The sequence below is a fragment of the Haliotis asinina genome, chromosome 5 (genome assembly GCF_037392515.1).
Source record: "Haliotis asinina isolate JCU_RB_2024 chromosome 5, JCU_Hal_asi_v2, whole genome shotgun sequence".
In the NCBI taxonomy this organism is placed as follows: domain Eukaryota; kingdom Metazoa; phylum Mollusca; class Gastropoda; order Lepetellida; family Haliotidae; genus Haliotis; species Haliotis asinina.
This window is the reverse complement of record NC_090284.1, coordinates 25,731,113-25,747,094: the sequence shown is the minus strand read 5'-3', so window position 1 is coordinate 25,747,094 and position 15,982 is coordinate 25,731,113. Positions and strand designations below refer to the sequence as shown.

Sequence of the window (15,982 nt, the reverse complement as noted above, 5' to 3'; positions counted from 1 at the left end):
CTTGATTTAACAATATGTTTGACTTCCGTCTGAAAATTAAGTGAGGGAATTTCAGTTAAAGATATACCTGAACCCTACTGGCGCTTTATCAAAGACTATTTCTGTGTAATTGGAAATCATTTAAATTGAATTTATACTTTTAAATTTCGAAATAGTTATACATGGCTCACACCTATCGGTGGTCATTTAGAATATCATGCCTTTAAAAGCAAAACATCGGGGTTTTTTCATAACTTCACAAATGTCAAACAGGGCAGATTTAATATGGCTGAAAATTCGTTTGTTACAATATTCTGTGTCTTCGCGGAACCAATCTGCATTTGCACAAAATTACTCGTTACTCAACAGATGACCGATTACATGATAGTCTATGTGACGTAATGCCTTGGTCAGTGTGATGATTTGTATGATTTATTTATTTGGTCAGTATGACGTGACACAGTTGATATAACAATTTTACCAGAAGCATGTTATATACTGTACCGAGTATATTACTGAATATACAGTGCACACGCCATTTTGTTTTACAAAATACTAAATGATGTTTTTGCCATACCCCTTTATCAAAACTGATTTCTTTCATTCCAGTTTCAATTTAAAACAGGTCCAATGGCAATGCATTCCTTAGTTTTATCTGATTGTTACAGATGCGATTGTTGTCCTCATTTTACCCGTTTGTACGTGTACCAGATGCTCATGCAAGTGTTGAATACCTGATTTGCCTTTCCATGTGTTTGAGAAACGTGCCACCAGTGAACTACATTACGTTCGCCTTTGTGCACCCAGTATAATCAATACAGAGGCCCACGCGTGTATACAGGGTACAATTCTTTTTAGTGGGTAACAACTGGGGACAAATATTTTCTCATATTTTTGTCTGGAAATCTATAAGTATCCAGTGTCGGTTCAATTCAGACAGAACAGTTGCCTATAGCCACTGTCAAAAGTGGTATTGCTTCTGGTCATTTCATGATCAACAGTGCAGTTGCTTTTACAACGGTACTTTTGCTTCAGGTCATTTTAATACCAACGTTACTACAGTTAAAGCTGTCTAAACCGGCACTCACCGGGACTGAAGAAATAATCCAGTTTATACAAAATGCTGGATTGTAGAGCTGATGGTAAATGTACAAGTCATGGATGGGGGCTGAGATTTTATGCCGGTGTTGACAGCTTGCCAGATTGGACAGATACCGGTTTTTTGACAGCTTCTACTGTATGAACTTTATTGATACGTTTTCTAGTCATTTCACAAACAACAGTACTGTTCTTAGTCATTTCACATCACCAGTACTGTTGCTAGCCATTTCACAATCAACAGCACTGTTGCTAGTCATTTCACAATCAACAGTACTGTTGCTAGTCATTTCACAATCAACAGTACTGTTGCTAGTCATTTCACAATCAACAGTACTGTTGCTAGTCATTTCACAATCAATAGTATTGTTGCTAGTCACTTCAGTTACTAGAACTGTTGCTGCTCATTTCACAATCAATAAAACTGTCACTAGTCCTTTTACTACAAACATTACTATTGGAAGTCATTTCAGAATTAATAGAACACCTGACAGTCATTTCACGAACTGTTCCTAGTCATTTAACAACCAACAGTACTGTAGCATATAGTCATTTCTTTACTAACTTTAACATTAACCGTTGATAGTTATTTCACAATCAACAGAACAGTTGATAGTCATTTTACAATCAATAGACCTGTTTCTAGTCATTTTACTACCAACATTACTGTTCTTAGTCATTTCAGAATCAGTAGAACAGTTGACAGGCATTTCAATATCAACAGCATTGTTGCGTCTACTCATTTCAAGACCAACAGCAACATTTCGTCCAGTTCTTTCACAATCAACAGTGCTGTTGCGTCTAGTCACTGTCACCAAATGTAACATATATGTGGAATTTCGAGGGTCATGTCCTTCAATATTATATGGTATTGTACATACATTTTAGTAGACACTATTTAGTATACCACCTGATATCGGAACACTTTCCCACGAAGTAGTCCCAGTGCTATGCCGATCAATAATTGTATGTTAAAGGGGGTACTAGATCGTCATAACACTTATACTACACCGTAAAACTGGATTAGGCTGTTTAAAACGCAACTGGTTTGCTGTCTGTGTATATTAATGAATGTTTATATATAGTTTGTCAGTGGGATACTGATGTTGTGGGGGAACGGAGACAATATTTTACAGATAACAATTGTAAAGGCATAGTTACAGCGCCCCGAGTATCGCATATGTGTAGATGAATATACGTTTTCATTGCAGTAGCTCACAGATCACCTTGTCGAATGAGTCACATTCGTTAACGTAGTGATGGAGTATTGTTTTTCGCCGCTTATAACAATATCCCAGCAACATCACTGCGGGGAACACCAGAAATAGGCACCACACATGTGGGAAATTCGAACCCTGACCTTCACTTTTACGATCGAATGCTTTAACCACTGGGCTACCCTTCAAAGACGTACGGCAGTCGTACCTTTCCGATCGTTAAATGAAATGGAACTCATACACTAAGCAAAAGGGTGCCATGTGAAGCAAGCGTCCCTCGTAGTGAAATTAAATGACTATTGCTAAAAGCAACTTAAAACTAAACTCGCTCACTCAAACACTTGCATAAAGAGCAATCAGAGCGCAATGGCAAACGTAAATATGAAACCTTTTCCATTTGAGTAGATGTTGCAGTATCAGGTCGTATATTTACTAGTCCCTCGTTAGGTGGTATACCCCTTGCGGCACGTGGTATAAACGCACTACGCATAAAATATATACTCCGATTAGTACTGCTAAAATGAATTTATCTCTGCATGTTTCAATCTGCTTTTGTTAAAAATTAAAATAAACTGGATATTGATTGTTCGACTGAGTTGAGGTAGACCTGTGCCAGGCCACGTGACTTAAACTGAGTGGAGGGCGAGTCATTTCACCTCCCACTCGAGAATCCGAACTGCTTTCTTCCAAACAGGGCATAAGGGATTCAGTTCTCCCGCCCAGAATATATTTTATGCCCTGGCGACCTTCACTGTATCTGATCAACACCATGTATTGCAAACGCATCTCACCATTCTGACATGCGGCGCCATGTGATTAGCTGGAACCCTTATCTTTTGGGTGGTAAGTCTTTTTAGCAATATTCCAGCAATATCACGACGGGCGACACCAGAAATGGACTTCACACTTTGCATCCATGTCGGGAATCGAACCCAGGCCTTCGGCGTGACGAGCAAACGCTTTACCCATTAGGCTACTCTACCGCCTCATTCTTGAAGGGATTGTGATTCATTCATACTGTTTGTCGAGCTTGAGCAGCTGATTCACATCCGCAATGGTTCGGCGTAAATGATTTATACGTTTATTCTGTTTAGTCATAAAGTTGAAACACGGAAACTGAACCGGTGACTGAGATCTTCCTCTTCTTCCGCTAACATTAATCAGTGTATCACAAGTATACATAACTGAAACCTACTCCGTATGAACCCCATCGGCGTCGGTTAAAATTATGGGAAGTATTTTACCACGTTCATATCTTTGACTTGTGTTAAATCTATTAAATGCTAAATATCTCGTCTGTTTATGCATGTATAAAAATGTTTGATGCTTTAAAAGACAAATGTACAAACGACTTTATTTGACTCCGTAATATATTTATAGATGTTCTGTGATGTCTGTTTTAAGTAGTGCTGAATGAGGGGCGTCTGACATGGTTTCAAGCTGTAATTATGAGCTGCCACTGACTATATCATGTAGGGAAAGACCAAACTGACGGAAATCGTAAATGTTGACCAGGTTAGAGAAAACAGCTGAAAAACGTTTTGAAGTGAAACGTCAGGGATCAAAATGAAACAAATGTGCGCCATCATAATCGCAGATCGTGGTGCAGCTAAGGGACGCAATTTGATTTTTAGCCAAATTTTCGTGTATGTCTATTACTGATACCGGTACAAAGCGTTATCTTGTTTTGTCCCCATTATAGATGTATATGTATGTTGATTGTGTTATAGTTATGATATGCATAATCCAACTGGACGCTTATATCGTTAAGTGTGCCACATCGCACTTCTACCTGTCCATGGTGAAGATACCTACCACGAGTGTTCATTGTTACATAGGTCAATGTGTTTGGGTTCTTATGTCTCTAATGGTGCGAGACGCATTACATAAAGACTGTTGTCTTCGTTATTGGCTTCTTATTGAGAATAAAATGAAATCCTGAAATATGTTCGTGTTTTGTTTTTGTTTTTTATTGATATAAATGTTCTCTAATTCCGATTACCAAGAGAAGCAACCTAATTCCAATGTGTAGGTCAAATACATCCAAGCAAACTGTGTTTATTTTTGTTTGTTTGTTTGTTTAAAGTTATTGCTTTGTGGGGGTATATACGATTTTTTAAATTTTATGTTATTCACGTCCCTTTTGATAATTAGACATACCACAGTAACATTGATTCTGATATATTGCGTGGCCTGATGACTTCATTTTGCATCTTCACGGGGAAAATAAAATAGTAAGTTATTTCAGTGAGTGAGTGAGTGTGGGTGTACGCCGTTTTAGCAGAATTCCAGCAGAATTCCAGCAGCATTCCAGCAATTCCAGCAGAATTCCAGCAATTCCAGCAGAATTCCAGCAGAATTCCAGCAATTCCAGCAGAATTCCAGCAGAACTCCAGCAATTTCAGCAGAATTCCAGCAGAATTCCAGCAACATATGCCAATGCAATACATGTGGGAATCGAATTTGGGTCTTCGCCGTGATGAACTAACGATTGTAGCGTTTGACCTATATACACGCCCACCGCCCCTAGCATCAACTGAGCTGCCAAATGGTTTTATTTGAAGTGGGTGGGTATTAAGAAACAGAAATGGTTCATTAGAAACAACTCTCCCATGTGATGTTACAATGGAAGCTTATCCCATATCGCAGGAGGATTGGATAAACAATATGTCGTACTGGTTACTGAAACAACTCCCCCCATGTGGTGTTACAACACAAGTTTCTCCCATGTCGTAGGAGGACTGGGTGAATAATATGTCGTGCTGGTTACTGAAACAACTCCCCCATGTGGTGTTACAACACACGCTTATCCCATATCTTAGGAGGATTGGGTGAATAATGTGTCGCACTGGTTACTGGAACAACTCCCCCGTGTGGTGTTGCAACACAAGCTTATCCCATATCTTAGGAGGATTGGATAAACAATATGTCGCACTGGTTACTGAAACAACTCCCCCATGTGGTGTTACAACACAAGCTTGTCCCATATCTTAGGAGGATTGGATGAATAATGTGTCGCACTGGTTACTGGAACAACTCCATCATGTGGTGTTACAACACAGGCTTATCCCATATCGTAGGAAGATTGGATGAATAGTATGTCGCACTGGTTACGGATGTGTCGGTCTCAGGGCTGGTGCACCATGAGATGGATGAAATTTGATGACTGAAGTCGCGCGTGTGTTCGGAACACAGGGCCACTGAACACAAAATACATTTCAATAGTAGTTTGGAAGAAATTGAAATTGGCATGCTTTATCGTAGTGCATGTGCAGCTAATTCCACCCATAATTTCATCTTTTACAACCCCCCTTTCGGTGATCCTTTGACAAAAGTTTGAATTACGCCGGTTGAGGAAAATGCCCCCACGTCAGTGGTTACGTAGTTATGTATGAAAGCCTCATGCTGCCAATTGTGGCGGAAGAAAATGTTTTATGCCATAAAAGTGGTAGTATTAGGCTTTCGTAGTTATGCCCCTTTACGCAAGTAGCGGGAATATCCTTACCAACGCAACTTTGCTACACTGTTGGTGTGGAAACGAAAATTATTAATGTCCAATGATCACAAATGTTGTGAGGTTTTATGTATGAAGGTATTTCTGTAAGAATTACTTTAAAGTGATTTTTTGAAAGGTTTCAAGGGGTGAATTTGTCTACTCAGACTGGTTCGGGACTGATGGAAATAGAAAGAATCCACTCAACTTCCCCTACCTAGAATGCCTATGGTAAGAGAGCTGAAACAAACAGAGATACACATCTCTACCGGCAAGTACCCGATTTAGAGAACTTCCACTGTAAAACACAAATACATAATTTTGCAGCGTGGTCGAGTTTGAGGATCACCCAGCGGTCAACATGATGAACATCGATCTATGCAAATGGGATACGATGACGTGTCAAAATGTCAGCGAGTCTCAGTAATAGTTGTAGTAGTAGTAGTAGAATTGCAGTAGCAGTAATAGTAGCAGTAATAGCAGTAGTAGTAGCAACAGTAGTAATAGTAATAGCTGTAGTAGCAGTGGTAGTAGTGGCATTAGTGATAGTAGTAGTAGCAGCAGTGGCAGTAGTAGTAGCAGTGGTAGCAGTAGTAGTAGTAGTAGCAGCGGCAGCAGTAGTAGCAGTAGTAGGAGTGGTGGTAGTAGTAGTAGTAGCAGTGGTGGTAGTAGCAGCAGTACCAGTAGTAGTAACAGCAGTAGTAGCAGTAGTAGTAGCAGTAGTGGTAGTAGTAACAGCAGTAGTAGTAGCAGTGGTGGTAGTAGCAGCAGTAGTAGCAGTGGTGGTAGTAGCAGTAGTAGTAGCAGTCATGGTAGTAGCAGCAGTAGTAGTAGTAGCAGTAGTAGTAGCAGTAGTAACAGTAGTAGCAGTAGAAGCAGCAGTAGTAGTAGTTGTGTACCCGCTATGAACCCGGTTTGAATTAACCAAGATGGTCTGCACAAACTATGCTTTTCATCGAAAGAGCGGCCTAATGGAGTGGGTGGTCAGACACACCAACTTGGTTGCCGCCTGTCATTGACTCCTGCACTTGCAGACCGATGCTCATACTGTTGATCACTGGTTTGCACGGTCCAGTCACCATTATTTACAGACCGACTAGAATGTTGCTCATGCAGTGCGGAGTTGAACGAAAAACCAAAAAACAGTGCTAGATTATTCAAAACAACTGACAGATCCGAAATTCTAGTATCAACAGAGTTATGTCCCTTCTCTTGTTTCACAGTTTTTCAGCAGTAATGACGGGATATGGAATGTTTCTTCACATCAAAATCACTGTAGTTTTAAAGTGACTTTAGACGTCATGATAAAGGCCGGTTGTATAGTGCAGGACCTGTGATGTACCATTTTCCTATGTTAGAGGATCAGAGCTCACCTACTCATGTTGACTCCTTACTGTATAAGAACACCTGTCCCACTTCTGAAGCTCATTGTGTTCCTGGACACGCATACTTGCTGACTGTTATTTGTTTGTTGTTTCAAGTGTCCGCAATGTAACATTCTAAGTTCGTGCCTTGATGAAATGTACATTACATGTTTCAAATTTCAGTTTGTTTAACGAAATATCCAAACAACACGTATAACCGAATATGATTCTATTTCACCGGACGAGCAATGCTTGTGAGTCACACCTGTTGACAGTCGTAATAGTTAGATAATTTCGGGATGAAATATCGGAAATTTGTTATTTCTTCAAGGTTATAGTTCATTTACTGTCAGCTGACAATCATATGAACGTGTGTCACCGGAAGTAGTAAATGTCTCGCGAAGTGCCTTGACCTTACAGGCTCTATTGTGCGGCTGTTTCGAACCTCGAGGCGTTCAAGTAGACGCATCGTTGTTTGACGGTACAAATATCACCTACCAGAAGGTATCAACATATATTCAACTGAAAATAAACACTTAAAATTATTCATCTGAAAGTATTGAGCCCGTTATTACAAAATAGATATAATATATTACGTTGTTGTCTTTCAGATAACAATAAGGACGACAAAAATGGATTGCGGAATCTCTTACTGACCGAATAATGCGTGATGTCCCATGAACCCTTAACTCAAAACTTCATAGTGATAAAACTGCTGGAACAGAAGTCCAGAACGAATGTAATCTCCTAGAGTGGCTGTTACGGCAACACAACCTCACCTCCTCGGCAGGAGAACTATGGGAAGTTGTCGTCATTGGTCACCGGGTCCTTGCCCTAGATCCCACAAGGTCTGGGATTGGTGTCTGTGCTGCCTGATCCGTTTTCGGTGTTCTTTCAAAATAGGTGGGATCGAACTGGAATCTCAGCAAGGGTTAGACGGCTCAGTGTGAGGTATATCTTAATGATGATATGTCGCTATGTCGGAATGACTAACAGATCGAAGGACTCGGGCGACAAAACTACATGGCAGTAAGAGGACAAATCGGTCAGGTTCGTAAACATGTCGGTGAAGACAATCTTGTTCCAATGCCTCTGGTTGAATTTGGCAAGTCTGTCGACCCATCGTTAAACTTGAAGCACGATGAGATGTTTTCTTGTCCTGTGTATGGCCCGACAGGGGCACCAAGCCGTTGCAAAATGCCATAAAGCAAGTCGGATAAACTGGAGTCTTCCGACTACAGTTCAGGGCTCGTGCAACTACTGGGTTTACTCTCAGAACTCCCAAAATAAATAATTAATTACAGCCAATTGTACTGCATTAAGCCACCAATGACACGCGACCCATGTTGCTGATGTGTGAGTCGGGGAGTACTTGCATTTTCATTAAACTTGCAATTGGGATCCGTTTTCCTGTTTCGCTATGTGGGTGGGATTGCCATGGTTATCACGCGACTCTCTGCACGTGATTGTTGCGTTCCGCCTCTTACAAACAGCAGGTACTTTCCTATATGTGCTGGAGTAGAAAGGTAGGGCGGTTTATTAAACAATGAGTAAAAAATCGTATTTCAGTGATTTTACGGGAGGTAAAGAACACCGTGCTACGTTTTAGTATAACTTAAAGGCCATATGCAACCTAAAACTCAAACATAATTAAAACACAATTATCACTTATTCATGACATATAATATACATTACTGCTTGTAAAAAAAACTAAATAATTATAAGCGTACTATCGCGATTGAAAAGTGTAATATTTTGTACTTGGGCTTGCTTCCCTCAAAACGAAGCCCTCGTGAGACCGATCCCAGTCATAGCGGGTGGGTGTGCACGCAAGTGTAACTGCGGCTTCCGACTGGCTGGTTCATTTGCTGATACGCTGAGGGTTCATTGTGTCTACAGAAAGATGATCTGTTTGATGGACATTTTAGAAGTACACATTTTAGAGTCACAAGAAAGTGCGATTCTTTATGGCTAACAACTTCTTTTATTGTACTTGATGCGTCGTTTCAGTATGGATTCATATACCGTTTTTACATACCGTTGTCAAACAAAATCATATACACTAGAAGACGTTTCTATCCATAAAGAATGTATGTAGAGATGTTGGATTTTATAAATACATATTCTCTGAATGTGCGTTCGATCCAATAAAAAATCATCTCAGTTGAGATGTTAGACAACTGCGTGGCTGGAAACTGTCATTCGTCCAAGTACAAAGCCGGACTTGAAACTGACAAGAGTTGGCACCAGTTTCCGTCAGATCCAGTCATCCGAGAAAAATGGATCTAGTTTGTTTGCAATCCCACAAACATAAAACCATGTCATGTGTACAAGTATCACACCTTCCTAATTACACAATGTGTCAGGGACAATGTGTCAGGAGTCGGGTGCACGAGTCATAAATCAATTTATTTTGTTTATGTAACGGCAGGGCTTTCATAAAGGTTCCAGATCTTTCATCTTTGAGTCAAAATGCCAAGGACTTTAAGGACAATGAGTTTAAAACATTCCTCAAAAACAACTGTACTGTGGAGGAGAAGAAGATAGGCACAGTTGACCAAGTTGTGACCGAAATTAAAGAAACTAATGGTTTGAGTAAGGTTTTAATTAACTGGGTACTTGTGATAATGTTTTTATTTTTATGGGTTTTGTCATGACTGGCTGAAAAATAACAAAACACGCTTTACTTATCATGTGAATAGAAAAGGTTGTAAACGTTAATGAATACCTTTGCAGTACTGAATATCTTGTTTCCACTGATTCAAATCGTAGTCTTTTTCTCTCTTCTCAATGACTTACTCTCTCTTAATTTCTCGTTGCTTAGGCATAAACTTTCCAAAACGGTATTGTAATGTCTCAAACCTCCAGCAGTTGTTCATTAGTGGCATATGGGGCCACTCTGTCTTATATTCGGTCTGTAAATATATGACTATTTATCATCAAAAACTGTGTTCCACAGGAGATATCGCCTGTGTGAGATTAGACGATATCTCCTACTTTGAGAGTAGATTTTGCACAATGCCCTGACAATGCTATGACGTCACGAACTTCATGATGTCACAATGCTATGACATCGTTGCACTGCAAATCTAATGCCAGTGCCGTGTTCAGAGATGTACATTTTTCATTGAAAACTAATGAAGAATGATCTTGGATGATAAATAGAATCTCACCCTCGTGTCTACTGATATCAATTATATCAACACTCGTTTATACTGGTAAAAACAGCGGCAAGCCTTTGATATTTGTTGCTTTATCAACTCGTGTTGATATTTGATATCAGTAGACACTTGGGTGAGATTCCCTATTTACACAATTGACACGACTAATGGGAGAATTGCATTTCTTCCTTCCTTGAACACTGTTTTAAGAATCACTTCTTCAACAACTGGTGTATAAGGAAATCTGAACAGTTCCGTCAATACATTTCCTAAATATAAATGATAGAATTTTTAATGTTAGCTTCGGGGAGAAAGAAACTACATCTCTTAACTCAACAATTTGTTTGACTTTCGTCTGGACTGGATGAACAATATGTCGCACTGTTTATTGGAACAACTCCCCCATGTGGTGTTACAACACAAGCTTATCCCATGTCTTAGCAGGACTGGATGAATAACATGTCGCACTGGTTACTGAAACAACTCCCCCGTGTGGTGTTACAACGGAAGCTTATCCCATATCTTAGGAGGATTGGATGAATAATATGTCGTATTGGTTACTGAAACAACTCCCCCATGTGGTGTTACAACACAAGCTTATCCTATATCGTAGGAGGATTGGGTGAATAATATGTCGTACCGGTTACTGAAACAACTCCTCCACGTGGTGTTACAACACAAGCTTATCCCATATCTTAGGAGGACTGGATGAATAATGTGTCGTACCGGTTACTGAAACAACTCCCCCATGTGGTGTTACAACACAAGCTTATCCTATATCGTAGGAGGATTGGGTGAATAATATGTCGCACTGGTTACGGATGTGTCGATCTCAGGGTTGGTGCGCCATGACATGAATGAAATTTGATGGCTGAAGTCCCGTCTGTGAACACGGGGCTCCTGAACACAAAATACATTTCAATAGTAGTTTGGAAGAAATTGAAATTGGCATGCTTTATCGTAGTGCATGTGCAGCTAATTCCACACATAATTTCATCTTTTACAACCCCCCTTTCGGTGATCCTTTGACAAAAGTTTGAATTACTCCGGTTGAGGAAAATGCCCCCACGTCAGTGGTTACGTAGTTATGTATGAAAGCCTCATGCTGCCAATTGTGGCGGAAAAAAATGTTTTATGCTACAAAAGTGGCAGCATTAGGCTTTCGTAGTTATGTCACTTTACGCAAGTAGCGGGAATTTCCTCATCAGCGCAACTTCGAATTCGCTACACTCCTGTTGTGGAAGCGAAAATTATTGATGCCCTCTAATCACGCTTTATGTTTTAAGGTATTTCTTTGAGAGTTACTGTACAGTGATTTTAAGTGGGAATTTGTCTATTTAGACTGCAAATAGAAAAAAAATCCACTCATCAGGGGATTGTGTCTGTTCAGACTGGTTCGAGACTGCTGGAAATAGAAACATCCACTCAACTTCCCCTACCTAGAATGCCTATGGTAAGAGAGCTGAAACAAACAGAGATACATACCTCTACCGGCAAGTACCCGATTTAGGGAACTTCCACTGTAAAACACAAATAAATAATTTGCACCTTGATCGAGTTTGAGGATCATCCAGCGATCAACATCATGAGCATCGATCTATGCAAATGGGATACGATGACGTGTCAAAACGTCAGCGAGTCTGACCACCTGATCATGTTGCTCGCCTCTTGCCATAAGCATAGGTTACTGAGATTCAGGGAATGCAGATATCATCACGCAAAGAAACACCACAGTAGTAGTGGTAGTATTAGTTCTAGTAGTAGTAATACTAGTAGCAGAAGCAGTAGTAGTTGCAGTGGTAGTAGTAGTAGTATCAGTAGTAGCAGTGGTAGTAGTAAAAGCAGTAGTATAAATAGTATCAGTAGCAGCAGCAGCAGCAGCAGCAGCAGCAGCAGTAGTAGTAGTAGTAGTAGTAGTAGTAGTAGTAGTAGTAGCAGTAGCAGTAGCAGTGGTGGCGGTGGCGGTGGCGGTGGCGGTGGCGGTGGCGGTAGCGGTAGTGGTAGGTGTGGCAGTAGCGGCAGCAGTAGCAGTAGGAATAGCAGTAGTGGTGGCGGTGAGAGTAGTGGTGGCGGTAGCAGTAGCAGTAGAGGTGGTGCTGGAGGTGGCCGTGGCAGTAGCAGTAGCAGTAGCAGTAGCAGTAGCAGTAGCAGTAGCAGTAGTGGTGGTGGTGGCGTTAGCGGTAGCGGTAGCAGTAGCAGTAGCAGTAGCAGTAGTGGTGGTGGTGGCGTTAGCAGTGGCGGTGGCGATAGCAGTTGGAGTAGTAGTAGCGGTGGTGGTGGTGGTGGAGGTGGCAGTAGGAGTAGTAGTAGTGGTTGGCGGTGGCAGTAGCAGTAGCAGTAGCAGTAGTGGTGGTGGTGGCGTTAGCAGTGGCGGTGGCGATAGCAGTTGGAGTAGTAGTAGCGGTGGTGGTGGTGGTGGAGGTGGCAGTAGGAGTAGTAGTAGTGGTTGGCGGTGGCAGTAGGAGTAGTGGTGGCGGTGGTGGTGGCGGTAGCAGTGGCGGTGGCGGTAGGAGTGGTAGTAGTGGTGGCGATGGCGGTGGAGGTGGCGGTGGTGGTAGTGGTGGCGGTAGCAGTAGCAGTAGCAGTAGCAGTAGTGGTGGCGGTGGTGGTAGCAGTAGCAGCAGCAGTAGGAGTAGTGGTGGCGGTGGCGGTGGCGGTAGCAGTAGGAGTAGTAGTAGCTGTGGCGGTGGCAGTGGCGGTGGCGGTAGCGGTGGCGATAGCTGTGGCGGTAGCGGTAGGAGTAGTAGTAGTGGTGACGGTGGCGTTGGCGTTGGCGTTGGCTTTGGCGGTGGCGGTGGCGGTAGGGGTAGCAGTAGGAGTAGGAGTAGGAGTAGGAGTAGCAGTGGCAGTGGCAGTGGCAGTAGTAGTAGTAGTAGTAGTAGTAGTAGTAGTAGTAGTAGTAGTAGTAGTAGTAGTAGTAGTAGTAGTAGTAGTAGTAGTAGTAGTAGTAGTAGTGGTGGTGGTGGTGGTGGTGGTGGTGGTGGTGGTGGTGGTGGTAGTAGTAGTAGTAGTAGTAGTAGTAGTAGTAGTCACCATTATTTACAGACCGATTAGATTGTTGCTCATGCAGTGTGGAGTTGAACGAAAAACAAGAAATAGTGCTAGATTAGTGCTAGTGCTAGCTAGTGCTACCATTCTCCTATGTTGGAGGAACAGCGCGCACCTACTCATGTTGACTCTGGTTCCTTACTGTATATTTGAAGTCTGTAACTACTGTGATGGTATGAACTAATGTCTATGTACAAATACTACAAACGGGTATTTACAGACTCTCTGCCGTTCAGGGTAGGACTGAGGTAGTTTAGTGGTTATGACGCTCGCACGGCAAGCTGAAGACCCGGTTCGATTCCCCACATGGGTACAATGTGAGAAACCCATTCCCCGCCATGATATTGCTGGAACGTTGTTAAAAGCGGCGGCTGATCACAGACATATACCAATTTGGTTTAACCACAACAAACCTTCACTGACAACCTTGAGAGGCTTGACAATATCAGGTCAAGCATCATGATTACAAACAAAGAAAACATCATAGTTATAATTATTTAATCGGTTGAAGCCTGAACCCACAATACTTATTCGGATTAAGTTTTAACGTAAAAATGCGGTGATGTTCTTTATAAAAATAATATTAGTAAACCAGAATAAGTGTAAGTGTTATCGGGGTAGTCAAGTGGTTAAAGGCTTCGCTCGTCACGCCGAAGACCCGAGTTCCACATGGATACAATGTGTGAAGAGGGCCATATCTGGTGTTTCCCACAGTGATATTGCTGGACTATTTTCCTCACACTCACTCAGAGTTTGCTCATAGAAGCTGCGGTAAAATACGTCCTTTAACTCTTCCGAATGAGACTTGAAACGTTCGACCCCTGACATTATCGCCAAGGACCGTTTGAACGGAATTGACAAGACCATGTACTGATTGCCCAACATGTTTAGAGTGTTGAACGGGAAATTTGTATTTTTCATAGAGGAAAAAATGTAGATAATGTAAAATATACTTTAAAAGCCTTTCTCGTAAAATCTGATGAAGGTCTTGAGATCAAAGTCAGTAGCATGATTTATCGAAGAACGTGAAAATGCCCCCGAAATGCTTGAATACAGTCGCGCCTTAGGCTGTTGTAACACAACATTGATAAACACTAAATGGATTGTTCCAAGGTGCACTTTAAGAGAAACATATTAAGGTTTATAGTTTTAATTTGAAAAAACAACAAAACAATAAAAAGAAAGAAAGAAAGTAAAACACTCTTTGTCGCTTAAAAATATTATAGTCTTCGATAACCACCCCAAGACCACACAGAATATCAAACTGTGGATACGTTAGGATCGCAAATCTTTTCATTGCATCTTCTTTCAGCTAAAATGCCGAAACAGGACCATGGAAAGTATCGATGCATGACTGTTTGTCACCACGGGTTTGTTGCTCTGCGACACGAGTGATGTTGGGAATGAATTTTATTAATCCTCTGTCCTTTCTTCAAATATCATCGGAAATTTATATCCCACACCATTATGTTGAAAATCCCAAAGAGTCAAAATTTAACGAATTGTTTAACTGTAACCAATTTAGTGTTGGTTTTATTTTAACAAAAAAATATTTTGTTATACCATCAGGAAACCATCCTGCCATTCATGTACACATAACTATATTTATTGTATCTCTTATGCCGAGTTTACCGCCCTGAGCGTAATAAAAATTCTGCTCTGTCCTTGAAATAGATCTATGGTGAAATAAAATATTACTCGGTGGGTCATGTTGTCCTTACAGATCGACCATTAAACAGCATACAGCCAGACGTTTCCTACTAGAGAAGACATTACATTTCATTCACAGCTCGCATGAAATGATATAGCTGCTTAATAAAGAGCCTGTTGCTATTTCCATTAGGAGGGAACACGGCCTTGGGGCAGATTGAAGAATTTACCATGCTGTAACTTGACGGACAAGCGTGATGCTATGCCAATGTTAGAGCGAACTATGGTTCAAAGTGTCAACCCTTCCAGGTCGTATTGCAACAGAAAAGGGCTCTTTGAGTAAATGTCGAGACACATTGTCAAATGTTCAATTAGCGCTTGAGTGAACACATCAATGATACGTGTGAAGCATCGTTAAATGGGTGCAATTAAGCGTGTTTAAATATTACCTATTCTACTCAACGCTTTCTCATTTTAGTATAAAGAAAACATTTGTACAATGACCAATCAAAACATAATATTAACACACACACACACACACACACACACACACACACACACACATCCCCCACCCCCTCCCTATCATTACTTTGAAGCATTTAAAGCAGGTGTTTTCTTATATATGTGTTCATTTCTTTTACAAATGAAATATTTAAATATTAAGAACTGCCTTTCCAGAAAATGATAATAGTACCAGGTGGTGTCAGGATGTTTTTACGCGTCAGGGTCATTAACGACATTTGCCGTATTTCGTCCTTGTGATTCACCAGTTTTTTCACCATTTTTCCACAGCTGGTTGGTCGATGATGGCGAACTGTTTTTGATCATAGAGAAGTCAAGGTTGTTGGGAGATTGAAAAAAATAGATTTTGTATTTAAATCATATTTTTCTAACAGTCTGAATTTTAAAAATCCGTTATGAAATCAAGCTAAAATACGTCAGGTCAGACTTTTGACATTTCAGTTTTCGGGC

At 41.0% G+C, this 15,982-nt stretch overlaps 1 protein-coding gene across 1 annotated transcript; it reads right to left on the bottom strand.

Moving 5' to 3' along the window:
- Nucleotides 1-12,673: 12,673 nt before the first annotated feature.
- Nucleotides 12,674-13,483, bottom strand: LOC137283812 (spore coat protein SP96-like). The gene is made up of 2 exons (XM_067815496.1): nucleotides 13,480-13,483; nucleotides 12,674-13,092 (listed from the first exon to the last, which is right to left on the bottom strand). Exons 1-2 carry the CDS (start codon nucleotides 13,481-13,483, stop codon nucleotides 12,674-12,676), a joined length of 423 nt encoding a protein of 140 aa, XP_067671597.1.
- Nucleotides 13,484-15,982: the final 2,499 nt, after the last annotated feature.